Source organism: Prinia subflava, chromosome 14 (genome assembly GCF_021018805.1).
Source record: "Prinia subflava isolate CZ2003 ecotype Zambia chromosome 14, Cam_Psub_1.2, whole genome shotgun sequence".
Taxonomy (NCBI): Eukaryota; Metazoa; Chordata; class Aves; order Passeriformes; family Cisticolidae; genus Prinia; species Prinia subflava.
The window spans coordinates 18,901,271-18,926,059 of record NC_086260.1 but is presented as its reverse complement, the minus strand read 5'-3'; the positions used below and the strand labels follow the sequence as shown (position 1 = coordinate 18,926,059).

General features: G+C 38.9%; 1 protein-coding gene across 5 annotated transcripts in view; it reads right to left on the bottom strand.

Annotated features, from left to right (window-relative positions):
- Nucleotides 1–24,789, bottom strand: part of CACNA1D (calcium voltage-gated channel subunit alpha1 D) — a 175,625-nt gene that overhangs the window by 46,254 nt on the left and 104,582 nt on the right. For 4 of the 5 annotated variants that reach the window (XM_063412060.1, XM_063412063.1, XM_063412064.1 and 1 more), the window contains 15 exons: nt 23,362–23,482; nt 21,518–21,632; nt 20,768–20,837; nt 20,106–20,175; nt 19,206–19,350; nt 15,630–15,759; nt 12,807–12,866; nt 8,501–8,607; nt 7,318–7,405; nt 6,745–6,852; nt 6,523–6,575; nt 6,112–6,258; nt 5,231–5,432; nt 3,953–4,111; nt 3,165–3,275 (listed from right to left, as the gene is read on the bottom strand). In XM_063412060.1, the coding sequence (XP_063268130.1) occupies nt 3,165–3,275; nt 3,953–4,111; nt 5,231–5,432; nt 6,112–6,258; nt 6,523–6,575; nt 6,745–6,852; nt 7,318–7,405; nt 8,501–8,607; nt 12,807–12,866; nt 15,630–15,759; nt 19,206–19,350; nt 20,106–20,175; nt 20,768–20,837; nt 21,518–21,632; nt 23,362–23,482 (1,686 nt within the window). The remainder of the gene's footprint in view (nt 1–3,164; nt 3,276–3,952; nt 4,112–5,230; nt 5,433–6,111; nt 6,259–6,522; nt 6,576–6,744; nt 6,853–7,317; nt 7,406–8,500; nt 8,608–12,806; nt 12,867–15,629; nt 15,760–19,205; nt 19,351–20,105; nt 20,176–20,767; nt 20,838–21,517; nt 21,633–23,361; nt 23,483–24,789) is intronic. The other variant, XM_063412061.1, reaches the window with a different exon arrangement.

Genomic DNA, 24,789 nt, shown 5'->3' with positions numbered 1-24,789 from the left:
TAAAGATGGTTTTGGAAAAGGGAGGAATGGACAAGTCACAGCAAATAAACATCATGCAAATAAGTTGTTTTCACCACTGCAAGGACCCAAGATCAATTCACTTACTAGCCATCTCTCCTTTTTTCTTACAAAAATCTGATGTAAAACGACATGGAAAATCATTACAAGTTTAAGCAACAACTGGCTACCAGGAGGCTGTACATAGGGTATGTGTGGATGGATTATTTTTGATTCCACAGCTGTATTTTGTTTTGAATGACACTGAACCATCCTGAGTAACAGATTTTATCAAATATGAAGAAAAAGACCTGTTCTTTTAGCTCATATTATTAAAAATTTGCTCATTGAGACACGCCGAAGGACAAAAATCACAAATCCTGGGGAATATGTAGGCATAGAGAATTAGTAACAAAATATGTTTCCATACATCTACCACATGAATATTTTAATTCTTTTAGTACTCTCTTGGAAAATTTAGGGCCTCATTCTGCAAAGCCTTGTGTGATCCAATCTCCCAGTCAAGGCTGCCAGACACTGGGCATCACCTGTACTATTGAGCACTTCCCAGGTTTTATGTATATCAGAGCTGCAAGGCAGCCTGCAGTGCCTTGGTTTCACACAACACAATATCATAGGAAGAGTATCAATAATTTATAGTAGCATTAAGTTTATATGACCAGCAAAATCAAAAGATTACCATTTTCACAGGACTTTTGTCAACATATTAAGGGGACACTGTCAAGCAGATGAGATAAAAGCTAACAGGTTTTTACCTGTTCTTATATTTACAGAGTTAAATGGAGTTTTTATTTGATGCTTTGAACATCTCTGAAATATCTTTTTAAATGCACAAAATTAATAAATAAAGCTTTATTCTGTCAGAGTAGCCTAAGAGACCCACCCACCAGTGACACAGACATAGAAGATATTTATCAGTCTTCCCTCATGGACCCTAAGGCAAAGCATTAAGTTTGGTTTCAGATTGTTCCTACTATTATTAAAGCTTAACAGGAGTTAAAGCAATTAGTTGTTATTTTAAACATGCATCTATTTTGAAATTTAGAATAAAGACATTAATATTCTTCTTTAGGCTGCTAGCTGATTTGTGATTATTAATGAACTATGTAATATGTTTTACCAATAGGTTTTGTTAAAGAGTATCTGAAAATTTAGAAGGTTACAGTCTCCAAAGAATAACAGGAACAACCTTAAATATACTTTATTACCTTCTGCTAATTAGTCTCTTCCAAAGGTCTGATTATTATGGTGGTCTTTAAGCCTTGTCCTGCTAATTAAAGAGTTTAAGGTGTTCTGCATCTATGGGGGACCGAAATTCAGGAAATAAGGCCCTTCCATTGGCAGTGTCTGCCTGTCAAAATCTCAGGGTTCAGATCCAGGGATGTCTCACAGTGAAAGCATCCAGGCAGATAGAAAGCATGTTGCAACAGAATTAAAGCTCAGATTGTACAGAGTCTTAGAGACCAGTTTTAAGACATTGCATTTGCTAACGAGTAAGAAGCCCACAGTACAAATGGAGCACTGTGATTTGTACACTCATGATCAGACCACTGTGTGGCATTAGCTGCTATTTCTGACTACAGTCACAAGTGCATGGAGAACCATACAAGGATTCACAATCTTCTTTCAAAAAGCAGATGATAAAATGCAGCAGAGTCCTCTGTGCAAAACAAGGATATAGAACAGGAAATACAGATCAAGAAACACAACCAGCATACTCATGACACTGTGTTCCACACAGCTGAGCTATCTCCTCTGGGGCCTCATATTGAGCTATTTTTAATGTGAAACCCTTAGCATTCAAATAAGATAGCTGAGACAAAAATACAAATAAATCCATTAGAAATGTACAATGGACTGGACAGTGCAGAGCGAGACCACGGGAGAGCGGGTAAGCATTAACCCCGAACTCCACAGTTCACATCTCAACATCAGATCTCAAGTGATGGATAATTTCTTCACTTCTGCAGGCAAATACGAGCTGGCTTTAAACCAAGTAGCTCAGTCTGTACAGCCAAGCTCAGTACTAAATGCGAGCTCAATAAATAGTTCTGAAAGTCTGGAAAGCTGTTGTCCCCTGCTGCAGCCTGAGCTCTGGGCAGTGCTGTGAGCACAGAACTCCCGGGGCAGAGGAGGAACGGGGCTGCCCCCAGAGCCAGGGCACAGCTCACAGGCAGCCCCACGGGCAGGAATCCACAGCTCACTGCCAGCCCCACGGGCAGGAATCCACAGCTCACAGCCAGCCCCACGGGCAGGAATCCTGGCTGCTTTCAAAGAAGGGCAGTGGAAAATAAAAAGTACCAGTCTTGGATGGGGAGAGCAGTATACTTCAAATGGCTCATCTGGGTTTTTTCAAATTCGAAGTGTAGCAAGTGAGCACGTTTTACTTATTTACATAGCTCAGAATAAACATTAATTTCATTGTACTAAAACCAGATTTTGTCTGGTTTTTTCATCATTAACTTCTGCACTTCATAAATGCAGTATGAGAACTGAACAAAAAGGCTGCATTAGCTGCCACAGGATAGTTTTATCCTTCTTTCAATTACAGTTAACAGTTTCTCTTGCAAATCTACTTCTGAAAATGTAGTCTGCATCATTTATATTGACAGTGTCCCTTTAAAACAAGGAATCAACCACTCAGTGTGGGGCCTTCTACCAAAAATTATGTAAATATAACTGAAAACATAAAAATCTAAAAAGGCTATTGCATATGTAAATTATTGACGTGTATGTTTGTAATACTTAGCTATATTTTATAAATTAAAGAAATTATTTTGCATTTTAGAATAGGAAATTACACAGGATACAGGTCTTTACTGGAGATTAAATTAGTGTCAAGTAATGAATGTAGTACCCAGAACAGGAGACGTGGTAATGCTTGTAACAGGAAATGATTTATCTGATTTAGAAATGGACATTTTCATTACCTCAAAATATTCTAGATCTCATCAACCACTTTGTAAGACTTTTTTCTGATATCTGCATTTCATTTCCTGGAGTTACACTGCTATTATGAGCTCTCTGATAGTTAAAGACGGGAAATGTTGGTTCTTTTCTTTCTTTGAATAATATACAACAAGTGTGAAACTCATTATACTTAATTCCTGTGGTGATGACCTAATTAAAGCATATCTTAAACTTACCTTGGGTTTGAATGCAATCAGTTTCAAAACCATTTCAACAGTGAACACTCCTGTGAAAACCATGTTCATAATGTCCATCGCATCATTAAATAGCTTAGACTGTCCGTAATGCTGTGAATGGAAAATAAAATACTTACAAAAGTAAAGGCTTTAAAATATTAGGTGAAAGCAAGGCAGTCTAAGACAAAGTTGACAAAAACATTTTCTAATAAAATTTATGAAGCACATCTATATACATGGAAGATTAGCTGAGTACCTCTGGTCAAGCATGGAACTGTTTAAATCTATTCTGTTTAGACACTGAGCAGAACAAGACTGTTGTTCCTCAACATCCTAAGGGAATCTCCAGAGAGAAAACTGCTCCCTCAAAAGTGGAGTATTAGATAACAACGTTTTCCTAAGTCTCATATGTGAGGTTTTAAAATTACTCCATTTTGTGTCACACCTTCTTAGAAAGCCTGAAGTATGGTAGTCACAAAATAACACAATGTGTAGGAGGTATATTTTGAAGAGGACAGTGAATACAACTTTACTGAGAAAAGCAGAATGGTTTTGTAAACTGAATTCAAACCATGTTGTTTCTTAACAAACAGAAATTCCCTGAAATACTAGGGAAAGAAAGAGACAACTAGACCATGTCACAGAAAAGTGCTGTGATCAGAAATGCTTTCTTTAAAATCCTACTTCATAAAAAAATAAAGGTTGTCATAATCGAAAGGCATTCTATCACCCATATCCTTCTCCTCAATTTATGCCAAGAGCTTCAAGAGAGTTTCTGCTTTTCCTACCTGCATGGCCAAGCAAAGGGTGTTCAGCATGATGAGGACAAACATGATGTATTCGAATCCAGTAGAATTCACCACATACCAGAACTTGTACTGGTAAGGGTTTTTTGGAATATATCTACGGAGAGGACGTGCCTTCAAGGCATACTCTACACACTGACGCTGAAAAGCAAATACAGTAAAAAACTGTCAGATTATAACTCAGCAGTTAATCAACTGGTAATAAAATTATTAAGTGAAAATTGTTAAATATAACTCTCAAAACCAGTCTGTCTACTTGATTTAGGGCCTTTTATTATTAAACATTAATAAAGTGCACAAGGAGCTCACCAATCCTCGATTATTTACAGCTGTATCTAACCATATCTACAACTCAGCCACACGTAAAAAATATATTACAGTATGTGTGGGTATAGTACACAACAGGACTATTAAGTCATCTAGAAACCATGTTTTGTCTTTAGCCCCTTTTCAACCACCAATGGGCCTGCATAGCGTAAAACCCTACAGTCAGCAAAATAAATACCGTGGAAGTGTTTTTTCTAATAGCTCAGTTAAACTGCCCAGCAAAATCACATATGTACAGAACATCATGCATTCATCTCATAATCTATTAGTGCCCAAAATCTTCAGGGCTGGTCCTCCTACTTGTCTCTGGAGGAATTCCTACAGGACCTGACTAATAGGGGACATGATGCAGAAAGAATCCTGGCTACAGCCTCTTGCTTGGCTTTCTTTAAATGAAGTGTATTACAGTCAGCCAAAAATACCTGAAAATTTGTGACTTATGAGTGTCTCGGTCAAAGGATTGAGCAGTAAATTGGGACAGACTTTTGTAATTTTAATCTGAATATCCCCTGTAAATTTCTAAATAAGTGGGAGTGAGAAGTGGAACATTTTGAACACTTGAACTTCAGACACTTTCAGACTATTCAGAACACAAAAACTATTTCCCACTTCTTAGTGTAAAACCTATCTCTGCCTCAGGATAACCTGGCTGTATTCTTATTAATAATGTGACATTAAAAAGCAAGATGCTAAGAAGCCAACAAGCTAAGTGGACACCTTCCACAACAAAAGCACTGATGAATTGGGCTCACAGAAACGTACAACAACCTGAATACTCACTTAAATAAATACCCAGATAATAAAAAACTCAAATTAATAAATACAAAGCTATGTGTTTGGTGCCCTCTTCTGCCCCAAAGCAGAAAGGAAGCTCTTCATGCATAAACAAAAAAGGCTACTTTCAAAACTTAAGAATGCATTATTTATTTTAACCTGATTTTTGTCCAGCTCACAGTTCTTGTACTCTTGCTCTCCCTGTTCTTGGAATGTAACAATCACAAAACCAACAAATATGTTCATCATAAAGAAAGCAATAATGATGATATAGATGATGAAAAAAATGGAGATTTCCACTCTATAGTTGTATACAGGTCCTACATTCTCGCCATTTGAATCAATGGCTTTGTATAGCAGCCTGAAAAACAAACAAAATGTTATCTTTATTACCATTAAAATGAGAAAAGAGTAAAATATGCAGACTCAGAGGACAGTTTCAGAAATGGTCTGATGTTCACTGTTATCTTCTTCTATTTACTGACAGTGCTTGAAAGAATATAGAAACCAGAAGAATCAGCTCACATTATATTCTTTTTTTCTGAAAGAATTAAGTTAATGACCCAATGGTTGTAGTTTTCATTTATTCATTTATTTCACCAAATAAAATTTTCTCATTTAGGGAAATAGTGAGTGGCAGTTAGCTCTTCCTAGGTTTCTCTATGAGTGCACTGCTGTACGATTTTTTAGTAAAAGGTTTACTTGAAGGCCTAAAACTTTCAAATTTAGCCATATTTAAGGACCATTGATGGATAAGCATCTAAAATTGTTACTTCCATTAGAGCTCCTTTCATGAGGAGTAGTTCCTTATAGCAAATGTAGTCAGATTGGGAATCAAGCAATATTTTAAAGGTCATCTTTTCTTACTTTTCCTGAAACATGGGACAAGTGCCCAGATTCAGGATAATATGTTTCTTTATTTCCTCCCTTTTTACACCACCACTTGAAATTGCTTTATTGTCCAAAAATGTCTGGTAAATGATAATGAATTGTTCTGGAAAATGCAGCTCTCAAACAAGAAGCATGGAGCACCCACTCACGCTGGCCAGCCTTCAAAGGTGGAGACTGTGAAAAGGGCCATCATAGCAGACAGAACATTATCAAAGTTGAAGTCACTGTTTTGCCAGACCCTCTCTTTGACCATGGGACTGTCGACATCTCCGTCCTTGTAAACGATGTAAATCCCTCTGTGGGAAAGAAACTGTCATTAGTGAAATACTGAACTAACCTCAGAGTGGTCAATGCACTATTCCAAGCTGTTTCTTATATTGCTCCTCATGTTTGTTTTATTGCCTTGCTAATGTTTAATTGCCTTGCTATGTTTTCTGGTGGGATTCAGATGACAATTCCAAGTTACACAACCCTAAATGGCCTGACACATGCCTGCCCATACACAGTTTAAGTTATTCAGAACGTAATATGTCACATCTTTAGACGGAAGATCTCCTCACCGGCATTCCTCGGGGTTCTGTTTTGCCTCATCAGTGCACTTGTAGAATTTTCCCTACACATAAAAACAAAAAAGCAATGACAAAATGCAGAAAATGCAAAATACATGTTTTTATACTATGATTGACTCAGGATGGGACCATCCCAGTTCCAGCAGCAAACCACCAAAAATTCAATTCAGCTTTTCTTTTCTTGATGCACTGTAAGTTCTGAGAGTGTCTTACCTTAAATAGCTGCACCCCAATACAAGCAAACATGAATTGCAGCAGAGTTGTAACAATCATGATATTACCAATAGTTCTAATAGCCACAAAGACACATTGAACGACGTGCTGGAAAGAAAGACAAAAATATGTTTCAATGCAATTCGTCACAGACTACATCTCATAAAAGTAATTTCTGAATTTTTTTTTGAAACTACTATTTTTCTGTTGCCAGCATTTCACCTAACACTGGAATTTGACTTGTTTTCTAAATTTGTCTGTAAGTCTGTTGACACAGACCCATGAACATCAACTGGCTAGAAATTACACAGGCACTATGGATAAACAACTAAAATGCACTGACAAGTTGGATCATCACAGTCCAAACTGCTCTCAGTGCAGCTCCTCCACACACAAACTGCTGTAACCGTGGGCACAGCCTGGGCTCGTTAACACCAGATATGTTTAAGAATCAGGAACTGATCTCTGTCCTTGCTCTGTGGACTTCTGTAGATCATTTCTCTTGAGCAAGAACTTTTAACCTGAGGCAGGACTGAAGGATCAGGACAATAAAAAAAAAATAAAAATAAACACCTTAAGTCCTTTTGCTCTGTTTATTGCCCTTAGAGGTCTCAAGACTCTTAAAACTCTGAGAATCTTCACGACTGAGATAGCACTTGATCTAGAAGAAAAACAAAAATATACTGTCACTATTAAGGTAACTGATTGTATTACAGAAAAACAATATCCTTGCAAATTCCTGAAATGTGAAATTTGACCAAAAACTCTTCAACTAGAACTCTCACGATATGTATACAAGCGTTTTTTATTCTTTATTATTTTAAAATAGTATTGATCTCATAAATACCATAATAATAATTTTGATTTCTGGAGCAAATTTGGGATTAACAGCTCAGAAAACACATCTAAGACTATAATGAAGCAAAATAGTCCCCAAAGCAATTTTGTGTTGACAAGATCTTTTGAAGACACTGTGTAAATCCTGTAAATCAATGAATCCTTCCATTTCCAACTAACCTGAGATCAAAAGATGTCAAATGACTTTGATTCTCTCTGTTTAAGTAGCCAGGACTGCCTTTTGAGACAGTGAGAGTGCGCAGTGTTTGAAAGAACACCCTGTGAAGCTGAAAGCTTGTGCTGCAGGAGTTCTGGTAGCAGCAGGGTTCAGAGTGGGGAGCAGCTGCCTGACACCCTCCCCTGCTCTCTTGAAGTCACTAGGGCTTTCACAGATTATTTTTAATATGGAAAAACTACTCAATTAATTAAGAAGCGCATTTAGACTCCTTTACCGTGTTCAGTGTGACCAAACAAAACAAAAAAACCACTCTCCACTACCACTTATAGTCCTGATTAAGGTACAACTTCTCTCCCCTCAAACACTGTCTAGTTCCATATCCCCATAGGTCAGTACTGGAAAAACCAAGCTCATAAAATCGGATTGCAGATGTGACAATAGCTGGAGAGATGGGATTTAAATCTCCTGAAGCTCCAGGAAATACCTGCTGTACCATACAGTGTCATCGTGCTCCTCCTCGTTCTCTTGGTAATTGTGGGAAGTAGTAATTTGTTTCCAACCCATATTAGTAATGAATTACAACAGTCCCCGGTAAAAGCACTCCCTCCTGCCAGCCCCATCCCTGAGCACTGACGCTGCACACCCACACTCCGTGGGGGAACAAAAGGAGCTAAAACTCTGATTTCAGTATAAAACCCCAGAGCAGAAATAAATCATTCACACTGTAAGTATAGTACTTACTGAATCCCAAATGATACCAGAGAAACGCCCACAACCAGCAAATCCAGCAAATTAAAATAATTCCTGCAGAAGGACCCTTTATGAAGGAATGCTCCAAAAGCTGTCATCTAAAAATAGAATTGTTACACATTTAGTCTATATTTCAATTTATTAAAATTCACATTTAGGCTGTTTACAAGACACTTGCCTAGAGTGTGAATGCATACAATACTATCTCACTTTCTAAAATCCTTTGAGATATAAAACAAACCCTCCACGATCATTAAATCTTTCATTTAAATCAGAAAAAATCTTCTCAAGCAACTTCAACAAATATGGTAATTGTTTCTGATATCAACAAATGTTTTATTTTGTGTAAGAACAGATGAGGCTGAGATAATTACCGTGAATTAACTTGGCCTTTGTTAGAAAAATTGCTTCAAAAAACATTTGAGATTTCCACGTTTACTAAACTGTAGGGTCCAAAATCTGACTCCCAATTATTCATACTATCTTAAGAATTGAGGGAGCTGAAAATGTACTGCAAACACTTGAGAGTCAAAGCTAGTACAGGAGCAGGACAAGCCTGTCCTAAGGCAGAATTACAAGGCTCTTTAGTTTTGGCTTATGGGAGACGTGAGTGGATATCTTGGAATAACCTGAACAACCAATAGAGGTTTTGTATTCTGTGTAATCAGAGGTCCCTAAATTTTGCTGTTCTGTGGGGAATATCAAACGTTGCTTTTCCTTTTGGACTTTCTCTAGTTTTTCTGTTTTCTGTCCCTATATTTAAATTAAAAAAAGCTTAAAAGTGGATCTTGTATGCATCATTTGCAGGTTTCATTAGGAGCCAGTTACAGAGGCTCTATTAATTATTGCTGCAGCCAGCACCTGGGCAGATGGTTTTGGGTATCACAAAGATCAATTTGACTCCTAAACCCATGCATTAGACCTCCTACCATAACTGTAAGTAAGTACCAGTTTAAAAATGCAGAGAGGAATCCAATTAAACCATTAAATGCACAGACTCACCAGCTGAAGGGAATACTGCGTAAGTCTTTCTATAGTTATGGATTAAGTCTGAAACACTGAAACTAAAGACTCATAACAAAAATAAGAATGCCTCTGAAAAATACCTCGTGGTCAGCTCAGTCACAGGAATTCTAATTTCTTCAGCCTCAAGATCCTCTTACAGAGCCTGAATACTGAGCTAGTCCTTGTTTTCCACAGGTAACAAATTTGATGCCATCTAGAGAACAGCCCATACTGAGTGTGCATTTCAATCCCTTTAATTTCTATTCTGTTCCTCAAGGAGTAAGGAAGAGCTTTTATTTCACTTCCCCTCACACAGATTACTACAGCTTTCAAGACTGTTCCCCAGTGTAGAATAGAGCTACAGGCAATGGGCATCTCAGTGCATCCCCATTCAGTGTGCAGACATTTCCAGGCCTTTTGCACAGCAAACCATCACCACCAGTAAAGGCTGCACCTCTGCAAAGGGAAGATGCAATTTTTTTGGAAGCAAAAATTAAATAATCTCCTTATTTTGTTGTAAAGGTCTCTTTTTCATGATCAAAATGCTAAATATTCCCAAAAGCTAGGAGGGTAAAAATGCTAAACCTTTAACCTATCCCATGGCATGATACATATAACATAGTTATAATATAAGATTTCCATTAAATTAGCTTATTCACTTACAGCCAGTACAGAGGATAGCTCTAAACTCATCAAAATTGGTGGGAGTTGAACACTAAAACAACCCTGAATGCCAAACTAACATATATCTACCACTACCCATTTACATCGTACATGATACAAGCAGAACTCAAAGTTTCATGTCACAACTCCCACAAAAATTAATTGACATTAAAGTACAGGTTAGGTATGTATCTCCCCATCTTCTCATGGAGACTCATACTTCAATCACCACAAATCCCAGTGGAAGCTTTTGCTAGAACTCTCTAGTAAGTTTAAATGGTGTGGGATCAGCACAGTAGAGGGAGGTAGAATGCACAAATCCCTAGCCTGATGTTTGCTCTGATGTTTTCACCTTCCCCAAGTTGTCTGAACAGAATGATAAACTGAATTTCAATGTTATGCAGGGATTACGTAAGAGAATTCTCAAATGCTTTTAAGTGATGTTGCAGCTCTTCTGTTATTCACATCCTCATTCATATCCACAACACTGTGCAATGTGAGAATCCCTGTTAGAGAGCAGTGAGAGCACAGGGAGACCCCCTACATGCTGAGAGTTATTCTGCTTTAATGCTTGTTTTTGTACAAGTTTCTTCAGTATAGCTGATAATATTGCCTCTGCTTCTCCTAATTTCAGTTTCAGGTATTTTTCACCTGGAAATTAAGGAATACTATTGTTGCTGCAGGTCTAGTTTTGAATTTTCTCCTTGCAGAACACACTCCTTCTGTACAGCTGGGATCCTGTGGGAAGCACAGCAGAGGACATGGACGGCCCCAGCCACAAGCAAGCAAAGCCAGAGTCTGACGTGTTAGTAAAGCAGGCACTGTGTCTGTGTCAGGTCCTGACTGTCCACCACATTTGTATGGCACACTTTATTTCCCTTTATGTGCTAATGTACTGCAGAGCTTCCTGGAGAAACCAGAGTCAGAGGCATCAACATTTCCGGCTGTGATGCTTGTTTCCTTGTAATTTTTACAATTTCAGATTTCAGCTGCCCAAGCTCTAGAGCTTGCTGCTTCCCCTGGATAACTCATAAATTGCTCAGTGCCAAAATCTTTTGCAGTTTGCAGGAATGTTGCTTTTCTTAACACATCCAGTTATGCCTCTTTATCCTGCTCTTTATAATGCTTCTGCCTCCTAGAAAAACACAAATGGAACTGCAGGAGCTGGAGAACCTGCTGCTCAGAGCATGGGGAAGTTTACTCTCTTCTGCCACAGATATTATGGTAACATATTTTTATGGCTTCTCAAATTCAGAGATGGGAACTAGTCTGATTTAATGCTAAAGCTCTTTTCAATGCTTTGTTCTCTCCTTTAGTTTGGCCTTTCTATAGCAGAAAAACTCCTGGATATTTATTTTTGTGTGCAACAAATAAGAACTATCAATTTTATAGCAAGCTTCACACTGCTGAAAATGTGAAATAAGGGGATAAACATTAAGCCTGGGAGAAAATTCACAAACATAAAAATAGCCTATTACTTACAGTACAGCTTATCTTGTAAACAGCCCAAATATTGCACCAATTAGTATTAATCAAATTGCATTGGGAAGAGTATGCACAGCAATATGAGCAAAAGCTGGGAGAAGAGATTTTGTTAAGCTTAATCCTCAACTGGAAATGCATAGTTTATGTACAGATTCTTAGTGTGCCAGCAATTTTTAAGTGTATAAATCAGAGTTACTCAACCAAAAACTTGTGGTGAGAATAAGCACAGCATGAAATTTTATGAATTATATGTGAATCTCTGAAAAAACATTTTTCCAATTCAAATGAAAAATTTTATTTCCTTGTTCAAAATTTTGTTTCATGTGAATGCAATTTTTGGTTATTTATTTTCTTTACCAGAGTATGCCTTGTATATTGAAAATCTGAGTAACCCCAATGGATATTCTTAATAATCAGTACACAAACTATACATTGAAATGCCAATTTTTGGCTCATGCATGGGTAATACATTTAAGCAAGCATAATTATGCCTGTCTGTGAATTTAAATGTATGCCCAAGATGAATGCAAAGTATCTTAGTGTATAGATAGATAAATGCAAGAGATCTTGCAAGTCCTATTGCAAGAAAATAGCCATCTACTATTTTAGCTCTGTGGATATAGTTCAGCAAAATAAATGAGAAATTACATGCTCCCTCCTTATAAGACTGATTATCTCTTTCAGAAATGCCAGAGCAAGGAGAAGGAAAAGCTCATGCGCAGTGATTTATTTTTCCCTTTTCTGACAACTGTAAGTTTAAAAGGGGTAAAAAATGAATTATTAAACTGATGTAATGATAAAAGATCAGCTTCTTCATGCACCCAATGGTAAAAAAAGAACCAATCAAAACTATGAGGAACTGTCAAATAAAAAAATCCTCTAGTTTAAAAAAGTTTAGCTTTGATCGCTTAGAGAAAAGGCGAAGAACACTTCAAGTGCCTTTTCTTGGCAGGTGACACACAAGGAAAATCCTTTTAAACAAGCTTCCTTTAAAAACCTGTTACCTTCAAAATGATCTCAAATGTAAACATACTAGTGAAGACATAATCTGCATACCCTAGGATCTGGAAGGTAAACAAAAAGTTACAAACATTATTGCTAAAGCTGCTTTTGAGCTAACAAGGATCAATTAACAATGCATTACCTTTAACAGGATTTCAACAGTAAAGATGGCTGTGAAAGCATAGTCAAAGTAACCAAGTATCTGCAAGGTATAATACGTGCCACAGTAAGAAATCCATCTCTTAATAGTTTTTACAACTTAGACCACATACACAACACCTGAATTAATCTAAGTAGATAGATGGAGAATTTAGACAAAGTCGTTTAAAATTCCAGCTACTGTGCAACCATTTTTATTTGCTTAAAAATTTAACAGATGCCACTGTGCTCAGGTATTAGATCTCAGTAATCGACAGGACCCAATAGGCAACAATTTCTTTCAATTCAGACTTTCCTCTACTAGCTTTCACAGATACTTTCTTCAGCCTTTAGCAGAGATACAGAATCTTAAAAGAGAATAAATACTTAATAATAATGTCTGTGGGTTTTACCAAAGTATTGCATCACAAAATAAAACTTCAGTGGTTACTTCTAGAGTGCAGATTATCCCACATTCTACTGCATTATACGGTTCCTGTATAGACTTGTCTAGAGTGTCAAAAAGCAAATTAATGAACAAGTAATCTCTTAAAATCAACACCACAACCCTTTTTCCTTGAAGTGGGAAGATACAGCAGTGATTTATTTGTAGGAAATCTAAAAGAACCCACAAGAGTTGCACAGTGATATGAAATTTCTAAGAGGATTGTGGCTGTGGGAATGACCACAGTGCTGTTGACAGGCACATGAACACAGCTCTGTGAAATACCACAGCTCTGGGTGGTATTTCACAACCACCCAGAGCTGTGGCCACAACACTAACACCTAAATCAGTGAACTGCAGGAGGCTGAGAATTTAGTCTTGAGGATCCAGCAGTCCACCTAGCCAACAGCTGTGCACAGAAGCATCTTTCCTGGGGTTCAGCAACTAACCAAGTGGGAAGGAGAAATAAAATCAAGAGACAACACACAAAGAAAATAGTCATACTAGATCAAATAAAAAGAAATCATTTTCCCCACATATTCCGTTGAATATCCCATCTGCTTTCCTTTGGTGTGGCTGAAAATATAGGTAAATATTAAAGCCATTCAACAAAGATTATTTAGCAACCAACTCATTCTAGACTTAAAATAAAATATTTAAAAGCATTCCAGTTTGTAAACTTTCATTCTGTTGCTGACCCGGCTGATGGAAGGAATGTGAACCCTCAAGGCAGTAAAAAGAAAATGATGCAGGCCTGGGGCATATGAGAGTACTTACAACAAGAGGGCAACACCTTCCTGAAATCCCTCACACATTTTGTCTGTGTCCCAAACAGAAAATCTTTTCAGTTACCAGTCACTCTCCACTTACATTTTCCTAATGTTCCTCTAGTTACAAATACAATTATCAGCCCTTGAAGCCATTTCTATAATAACAATTTCAGTATTCTCCACCAGCTCTCTCTTTTTCCTACCCATTAGTGTGATTTATTTATAGGATTACATTGGTTCAGCTTTATAGATATGGGAAGAACACTGCTCTGCTGAATAGTGCATGAAGAGTGTCTTTGTGCTTTGGCCTCTTTTTACCTCTGGAGAAAGTTTTAGCTTTTGGGGGTTTACTAAACTTACTGAGAAAATGTTCAGAGAATGCCAACAGCCAAAAGAAGACTTTCAGAGGTTGCACCAACACCAGCAAGAACTAGAGAGATACAACCTCTACAGCCTCAGCCCCACCTTTCCTGCAGGATGGAGGAGTTTCTCTAACTCCAAGAGAATCTCTACAGATTATTTTATATCTAAAACAGGAGAGGGCTGAAAGTTCTGTCAAAGCAACCCCAAAGTCCCCATGGACCACTACCAAGCTGCACCAGCTCAGCTATTTCCTGCTCAATCTAAAGCAAACCCAGCTCACAAGAATGTGAGAGTCTTGCTACACTGGTGGTACAAGTGCAACAAGGCCAAAAAATTCTGTGGTCACCAGGGTGGATTTGGTTTTGTTTCTCTGTCTAATAGTTGTGCATTTGAGTAACAGTTAAGTCTTCCACTAGATTAAGCACTTAAAATGTGGGATACGGGAATTTGTTTTGGGAGAACACAAGTGTTTTGTTCCCACATACAATCTTATTGAGTAACAGAGACATTACTGAAATTAATGGGGTTTAGGCTGAAATGGCATTTTTCTCTGAATCAAGGCAAGAGCTGGGCATGCTCTGATCCTCTTCTTACATGTGAGTTTAGAAAAAAGTAAGGTTTGTTTAGTTTCTGATGTGACAAATCAGAAATTCAAATATCTTCGAGCCCAAAGTGGGGGTAACTCAAACCCCTCAGAGTGGCCACACGAGATTGTGTGAGAGAGGAGGTAACACCCTGATGAATCCCTGCCCTCACTGACAGAGAGAGTTACACACTCCAAGTGCCCCAAGACCACAAAACAGAATCAATGAAGAGAGGGCACATCAGAGTCTGTTCCAAACACGATAAACAGTGATAATTCTAACTGGCATTTTTAAATCAGCATCAAACACTGTAAGGCAGTGAGAGTGATTCAGGAATTGCACATCAGGTACTCCAGCTGCAAAGCAGGAAAAAATATGAAAATTATAGATATTATATTCAGCTTGGAAATATTTTATCCTGATATATTTATAGTCACAGAAAAAGCATTATGTAAATAATAAACACTTCTAATACTGATGTTCCATCAATAAAGGTAATTGCCTTTAAAGATTTGTGCTTCTTAGAGCAAAGGGAATATAAATGTATAGCTTGAAAAAGGAGAAGGAATGTTCTTAACATGAAAATTAAAAACCAGGCACTAGGCCCAAAGGGTTGTATCCTGTGAGGGTATCTTTATCTTCAGACATAAAAATGAAGGGCTTACATTATTTCGAAAAGAGTGGCTGCGAATAGGATCTTCTGCTGCCAAGGAAACACTGCTCAGCATGATGAAGACAAGGATGAGATTGGTGAAGATGTGGTGATTGATAAGTCTGTGGCATCCCACTCGAATTCTAAAGAAGAGATACAAAAATACACCGGTTTTGCTCACGGAATTCAGCAGATGGTTAATACACAACATGTTTTCTGTTACTCTGCCAACACTGATGGAGTAGAGCAACAATCAGTAGTTAGAAGCAATGAAATTGCTGGAGCCATTGGTCTGATTCCTCAGAATGCAAATAAATTCAAAATCTGGTTCAACCGTAGGGAAGATGCACTTAGAGAAATCTAGGAGGGGTTGATTATGAACACCCCAAGTTCCAGTGCTTGTAGCACTGTGCACGTACAGTCACAGGTCAGAAAGACCAAGGCTAGATAATAAATCGTTCCAGATTCCCAGTTTATCTGATTCTTACTAAAGTTGTCAAAATTACTCATCTTGTGAGATGCAGCTTTGGCTGCAGATCTCATTGTGCTATTTAGGACTCAAATCAGAATCCCCATGAAGATTTTCTTATAGAATTACAGGACAAGTGGGTGTTGAAGGCTCCAGAGCTGTCAGGTCTTAGCCACATGACATGAAGTGTAACTGTGCATATGCTTAGAGTCACTGAGCCCGAGGTAATCACAAATATAGAGCGTGTCTGGGATTAAACTGACAAAAAGGCAGGATCAGGTTCATATCTGACTAACACGGAAGTTGTCTAAATTCTGCTGAAGACTCAGAAGGTTCTTGGCTAAAATTTTTTCTCCTGTTATTAAGTAGATGATTGGAGCGTGGCGTATCTTAGTTAAGCAAATCAGCCATTTCAGACCAAGAATACAAAGTGTTAGTTGAAGCTGAAAGCAATTTCAAATGTTCAACAAACTTTATGATTTGGATCCAAAACATTTTATCTTGATCATCTTCTAAACTCGATGGCCTCCACCACTGAAAGGCAGCATTCTCCTGTGGTGGTGCATCAATTTAGTTTACTGTTCTCTGTATTGATTCAGTTCTCTGTATTGGTTCAGTTCTATGTACCCCCACCCCCTCCTAATTAATATTTCTTTGTCTCCCTCACAAGAGGTATTTTTAGCACACACCTGCTTCTGTTATGTAACTTTCAGTTATGTGTCAGTTATCCTTCCCGCCTTTGTGAATCCCCTCCTACCTTCTCCTGATTAGTCCATGTTATGTTTCTCCACCCCTGGGACCCCTCAGTAACTGGCCCTGGTTGGCTAATGGTGGCTGACCACTCCCTTTGTTCCTCCCTGCTTCCTCAGGACAAAACCCCTCTGCACAGTTCTCTCCTTGGCCTGTTGTGGGCTGAGGAGGTGGTTTCAATAAACCCCTCTGTTCACCTCCTTTCATCCCTCTGCCTCATCGCCTTCCCACTGCTCACAAGAGCCCCTTCAGGGAAAGAATCCACAGGAGTCAGCCCTGCTCACTCTGCTGCAGGCTGACCCTAGACTGCGCCTGTCACAGTGCCTGGGCTTGCCGGGGACAGAGCCTGCAGACTCTTGTAGGCACTGCGACATTCTCCCATGCCAAATAAATATTAAGTAAGGACTTCTACTGACTAGTCAAGCTTGCTGTCTTCACTAGTGCAGAACTCCAAATGCTCTGGAGTTAAAGTGGCAAAAGATTCCACTGTCTCCCCAAAATCCAACTATTATGGTTCTTGATTTTTGAAATAATTTGTCTTTGTCTTTGAAACTTGTTTGAATCTGGAAAATGCTGTTACCCTAAGAGGAATATATACAACCTTTCTCCTACTTTTCTCTTTTTCTGGTTTCTCCTCCACAAAGGTTAGTAGGGTTACTAGAAAGTCTGTCTCATGCAGAAGATGTTCAGATCTTATATCCAGTGATGTCCTGGTTTGAGGGGAAGTGAGTATTTTTAAGAGGCTGTAGTCAAACCAATCAGTGGTCAGATTTAAATGTTAGCATTTTTTAGTGGCCACTGAGGGGTTGGACACGCCTCCAAGGACACAAGGGGTTAAAAGCAAAGACTCTCAGAAAGTCTGCCTCTTTTGAGTTCTGGTTTCAGCAGAGAAACATCTCCTCTCCACTGCTCAGCTTTAGGCTGGGTGGAGGAGGGGGGCCACGTGGCCGGGCTGAGGGGAACCACGCGGCTGAGCTGAAGTAAGCTGGGGTCCCAGGGCGGGGAAGAGAATGGACAGAACTGGAGCTGAGCTGGCCCCATCCAGGATGGAGGGGTGGAAAACTGTGGAGGTGCCTTCTGTTCCCGCCCCCCCCCCTCCGGGAGAAAGCGCCCAGTCGCATGTGGGAGTTGCCAAGCCTGGGAGTGCCTGAGCCTGCAGCCCTGCCGGGAGCCAGAAACTGTTAACCCTTTCTTGGCAGAAAGAAACTTTTTTCCAGACATTGATTCTCAGAGCTAGTAGTTTCAGAAGAGAAAGAGAAACAACCTGGGACCGAGATGATAAAGTCAGAAGATGAAAAGAATCTTAGATAGGCAAAGAATGAGAGGAGTGGCTTTCTGAGCTAGACTTTTCTTGCATAATGTTAGCCATAGACTGAACTCAAGTCTCTTTTGAACATAAACTGCATTTAGGTAGATACAGCTGCCTCTGCTTTTGCTACAGTGACTGGCACTTTAAGAGTAGAGCGAGCAGAGAAGAGAGGGAGAGGGTATATACGGTGGCGCCCTCTGCCCTCAGGGGAGACTTGCTCCTAGAACCCTTGGCCCCAGGGGAAAAATGGGGAGAGCTCAGCATGCAAGCATCTTTAAAAGAGCCCTATATGCAGCTTCAGCCCATGGACAGAGGTGAGAGCACTGGACATGGAAAAGAGAGTGTCACCACTGCAGACTTCTCCGAGCGGTGCCACGGGTGACATGGAAACACATAAGGGGTAGACCTGTGTTTTCTGAAGAGCAGTCTGTGGTGCGAGAGAGACTCCTCTCTCCCTTGCTGAATTGAAGATTAGTTTTTTTTGAGTAGTGATTGATTTAAAACCCAAGGGTTTGGTCTATAGAAAGTAACGTGTAAGGAGTAGAAATTAAGAGAAAAGAAGAAATGTTCTGAGAAGGTTTCATTTCTGGTTTGTGTGTGTGTTTAGAGTTTTCCTTTCTATTTCTGTTCCCATGTAATGTAATAAAGCTTTGTTCTCTGTTTTCAAGTTTTAAGCCTGCTCTACTCTGTTCTTGACCACATCTCACAGTAGCTCATTAGGAAAAACATACACTCATGGGTGCATTAACATCTAGCCAGTGTTAACCCATGACAAGTGACTAACATAGTACATAGATAATACACCTTAAAGGTACTTTCCAGACATGTGAGAACTCAGACTATATGTACAAAATGCTATTATCTTCAACAGTGGGAAGAAAAATAATATATTTTTCAAATTCTTCTCATTTACCAAGTCAATCAGAAAATTTTAGGAGGGAAGCCAATCTCTTTTCTGATGAAGACTCTAGCTTTCTACTCCTGTCTCCCTGGAAGCAGGGAGTTTAACTTCACTGTTAAACCTTGATGTTTAAACCAGTATTTTTCAAAATTGTATTTACGGATTGGTGCTGCTGAAAATGAAGAAGGCACTCCCTTCAGGGATTGGTGTGATCTTCTCCTTCATGTTGAGTTCTGATATTCTACGGGGACGTGGGCCTGCTGGTACCTCTGGTTCATCCTCCTCATCTTCTTCATCTTCACCTACTTTAAATTGAACATTCTTTTTACTATAAATGAAAAATCACTATTGTTTTGTTCATAACACTACAAGAGCATAGCTTGTATGAGAATACACATGGCTTATAGGAAATACATATTTGTAGCATGACTCTAAAAGTCTATGAATTCATATGTGAACATCCAACAGTTGTCACAAGCTCTCATACAGGTTGCTGTACACATGTGGGTGTGTGCATGAGTGCCCTGAGGGCATGAACAGGCTCTGCTGGTCCTGAGCAGCCTCACCTGAGACTCCTCTGGAATCCCAGTCCAGCCCAGCCCCTGACAGCCTGCCCATGCCTGAGCTGGGTGCTGAGCTCTGGGCACTGGGGGAGCACTGTGTGCTCCAAATTCAGGACAGATCTCTGTGACATGCATCCAGACAATGAGGAAGAGCTGATTTTTCTATAAGTATGTTCACTGGGCCAAGAAAAAACTGACCAAACATCATCAGGCCTGGAATGTCCTCTTTTGCCAAATGTTTCAGAGAAGTTTAGAATTTGCTCTCCCATCAAGATAGTGTTACCAAAACAGTCCTGAGGCCCACAGTATTAACTCCCAAGTGCTGCTTGTACTCTCTAGGACGCTGCAGAAAAAGAGAATACTTAGGCCCATTTGTCCACTGATAAGAGAGCACAACTTCACAGACTTCAAAGGAATTGATTCAATGTTCACCGAGAGCAAGTTTAGGGTATTTTAGCAAACAGACTTGAATGTGTTTCTAGGCAGTATTCACATACCTGGTACATCACAGGGGGGATAGGGATCTTTATCCTCATCCTCTCCTTCTCCATATTCGCCAATTGTCACCTTCAGCAATGACAGGGATGCACAGGAAAAAAAAATTAATATAGAGTACAAAGCGCACAGAAAGCAAACCAAATAAGCCTCTGAAGTCAGAGAAGTGAGTTTTCTGAAGCAGAGTAACTCTGAAAACATAGGAGAGCTGACATTTTATTACTTAATTTTCAAAAATTATTTTTTGATAGTATCCACATTTTTCTGGCTGTGTAAATCACAATAAGAATAGAACAAACACACTTTGATAAAAGCTACCAAGAATGTTTGAACATTCTACTAAGAGTTTATCATTCACTGATTTCACTGGATTTATTAAGCAAAATACCTACAGGGATCCTAAAAAAAAATCACATTTTTCTAAAAATAACTATTTCGTTCCCTAAGAGCTTCCCCTCTCAGGTTTTCCTAGAACCAAAAGCTTTTCTAGTTTAAGAGATACTGTGAGGATAGAAAGCATCAGAACTAAGTTTCCTTTGCCTGGAAAAGAAATGTAGGGATGATGAGCTCATAAAAGAAATTGTACTATGCATAATACAAAGTACTCCCTAGCAAAATCAGTAAAATTGCTTCTTAGAAAAGAGACAAGTTTTAGGATAAACACCTTACTATCCTTGGGCTTCTTTTGGTCACCTTCTGTCTTCTCACTTTTTTTATTTTCCAGACTCTCCTTTCTATAAAACAATACAATAGCAATTACAAAACATGCCATGTAAAGACAGACAATTTTAAGTGAACTATAGCAATTCTGTGAAAAGTTGAAAGCCTAATAATAAAATATTTTAAATACTGTGCACAGCTGCAGGTGTCACAGTAATAAAATCTATGGCATTTGAATGCAATGAACCATTTAAAAGATTATGATTTTGAATATAATTCCAGAGGCTAATCCCTAAAACATTCAATGCATGATCATTACTCCTTTCTAGAGGGATAAACTGTGCCCTTGGACTCAAACAAACAACTTTCATTGACTTCAACAGGCTTGCAGTGATTTCAAAAGAAGGTTTTTTACTTGTCTATATAAGGCTTAGAGAACTGATTCCACAGGGAGCTGTGCACTGGCAACAACAGATAAATTCTTTTGCTAATTGCACAATAAATCCTACTGTTGCAATGTTTGAATATCAGTTGGTTTATCATTACATTTTAATTCACCCCAATTACTACATTTTATCTAAAATCATACTGTTTGTCTATTATTTTAGTGTCTAGACAAACCCTCTTATTTTTTTTCCTGAGTCCAGCACATTTTGAAGATGGTAAAAACATTCATATAAAAAATTCTTTATGGAAGAATTCAGTACCCTCCTCATTCCCTCTCCTGCTGGTTCAACATGCCCATCTATTTTACCTCGCATTCTTTTTTCTTTCCTTTTCTTCAGCTTCTTCTTTCTGAGCCGTATTTAGACTTTCAGCATCTGCCAAGTTATCCACAGCAATGGCCAAGAAAACGTTTAGCAAGATATCTATTTCAAATCATTTTAAGGACATTATGCCTTACCATACTTGTGTGGTTTATTATCAGCATAAACACTGACAATGTGAGAGATATAAAACACATGTTCCCAACCTACAGCGTGGAGGTTTGTGATGCTGGAGTGTAGTGCAAATAACACCCATTTAATGGACCAGACTGACACTGGCTGCAAAGTGAGCAGAGATCCATTAGGGGCACGGGGTTTAAAATAGCAGAATGCTTGAGGTATTTTTTTAAATAAATGAAATTCAACTTCATGCTAGTCTGAGCAATTCCAAATATGAAATTGTCTATTATATGTGAAGACTGTTCAGGCATTTTGAAAAATTCATTTTTAATGCACTGTCTTCCATGTCTACAACAATCTATATCAAATTCAGTTTTTCAGTCCATATCAGTTAATCAAAAATACTGATGCAAATACCATCTAGTGCAGAAAATACAATGGTTTTGCCCTTTCATCACCTCCTGACCTTTTAAGAACTTCTGAGAACAGCTATAGTTTGTTTCTACATGGGGCCAAGGAACCATTTCCAGATCCTAAAGGCAGGGAAGGGGAATGTTCCAGCAGAGTTTATCCCAGCTTACTCTGCCTGTGCCTGGTCCCTGCCCTGCAGAGGATCCCTGGCTGCGCTCTTAGCCCGTGCTGGAGCCTTGGGGATGAACGGAGCACCCCTGCCCCACAGAGCAGCTCCAGCTCTGCACTGCCAGGGCTGACAGACAGCAGGCACGGCAAGGCCCTGTCTTGGGTTATGTAACCAAAAAATGTGTATTCTATTTCATCTGTAGAAAGCAGCTGGGAGATGGTTTCTTTTTTCTTTATCTCTTGTAACTCCAGGGGGGAGGAGGGTGGATGACAGACCATCTGTTAAAACCGGTGGGGCAGTGTTTCTTATCCCTTTCATCAACATCGTCCACCCTCCAGGGGATATCTTCTGTTAATGGGCCATTAAGACCCACCAGTGCCATGACACATTACATCATCCCACTGTGAGATGCACTACACAGTGGGGAGGAGCAAACCATTCCCTACCCAGACAAAAATGGGGACACAGGGACCCCAGACATCCTCTTTTCCACTGGATTCCCAGAGGAAGACCAGACCCATCTCACCACCACTGAACCTGTTTACAGGATCATCTCTACTCCAACAGAACAACATTTGTTACTCCAGGAGGACTTATTTGGACTGCTTCCAACACCCTGCCCAACACCCTGCCCAACAGGGTGTCAGGTCATATTCCTGACTCTGTCAGGGTTTTCTAGGACTTTTGTTTGCTTGCCCTTTTTTTTTTTTTTCTTTGTATTACTGCATTTGTATTTTAATATTCCTAGTAAAGAACTGTTATTCCTACTCCCATATTTTTGCCTGAAAGCTCCTATTTGCAAAATTGTAATAATTTGGAGGGAGGAGGTTTCACATTCTTCATTCCAAGGGAAACTCCAGTTTTCCCTGACAGATACCTGTCTTTCCAAACCAAGACAGGCCCTGCTCCCAAGGAGGAAAGGAAGAAAACATGCTCTGCTCTCTGCCATGGTGCTGGCTGGAGATGACTCTTGCTCCTCAGGGAACGGGGCACAAGGAAAGTTCTGTTTAAAGCACTCAGCACATGTAGAGAGCACTTGTCTGTGGCCATTTACCCCTCTCAGAGGGATTTTGTTGATGTCCCTGGCACACAGCCCCACTCGGAGATGTTTCCAGCCAGTGTAAAGGATACAGTTACCACAGATGAAGAGGATAATGAAATATATACAGACGATCATGCCTGAGGATGAGGGACCACCGTATGCCATTATGCCATCATACATGACAGCATTCCAGTCTTCACCTGTTAGGATCTAAGGAGCAGATATTCGGAGATTAGTAGTAACTCAGCATCAAAAGTGATTAGAGAAACACATTTCCTCTGACCACACAACACAGCTAACCTTCTGTATGCATAAAGCAATACCATGTCCTTTTCATGCATTGTTTTAAAATTCCCATTAAAAAAAACATCTCCTCAAAGCTTGGGTTTAACTTTAACTGCTTCTATTTTCTGCTATGCATTTCTAGGACTGAACTTCAAAGGCAAAAATAATAAAAAAGAAATTTTATTGAAATTTTATTGAAATTTTATTGAAATTTTATTGAAATTTTATTGATCTTGGCATGTCAAAGTAAGAGCCCAGGTTTTCAGTAATGCCCCATATGTAGCAATGGCAACAAATGTCCATCACTTAAAAATCAAGTCAGTATATGTTTTAAGGATGCTTTTTTCCTCTTTTTTAAAATAATGGCCACATATCTGTACTACAATAAAAACTCTGAGTATTGCAATGCAGGCTTTAGGGGCACTTCATGTATTTCTAAGTAACTACTTAAAAATTATCAGTTCCATCCTGAGAAAACATGTAATACTCTCCTTCCAAGCAGTTAAATGGTTGTTTGAGAAAATTAAATGCATACCATATTCTGAAATTCATTTTTGGAGAGCTAAACCTATCCAGCTAATTTCCATTGCTGGTGAGCATGCAACAGATTGGTTGCTCCTGAGTGTCTTCTAAAACTGAAGGAATCTCCATTTCTTTGAAAATGAGACAGCCTAAAATCTGAATAAAATCTAACTCAGCTGAATTGGAGAGTACAGCCTTAAATTTTTGTAGGGGCAATGTCAGGTCAAACATGAAAACTTTTCCCCATAAGGAAATTTCTCATTAATGTTTTCTTATCTTGAAATTAAAAGGAAAGATTTTCTGCTTGCTCTGGGCAGCCACCAGATGAGACTTCCACCAAAGAGACAGGAATTGACACCAAGGTGAATTCTGTAGGGTCAGCTTTTAACTCTCACCTACAATGGCTGAAACCAAATATTGTAGTAATGTACACAGCCAAGTGTGAGAATGGTGAGCAAAACCAAACCAAATAGCCTAATTCCAGAATCCAAATTGGGAAAAATAAATTTTAAAAAAGCATCACAAGTAAGTGGAAAGTAAACGCTAAGTATGTCCCTATCATTTCACAAGTAGCAGAGAAGTTTATTTTAAGATTTATTAAAACATGGCCTCTAAAGAAATTAATGTTTGTTTTGATGTTATAGTGATATGACCCCTATGTAAACATGCACCCTTTAAAGGCTTACTATTTTTTCTTGCTTGAGAACAGC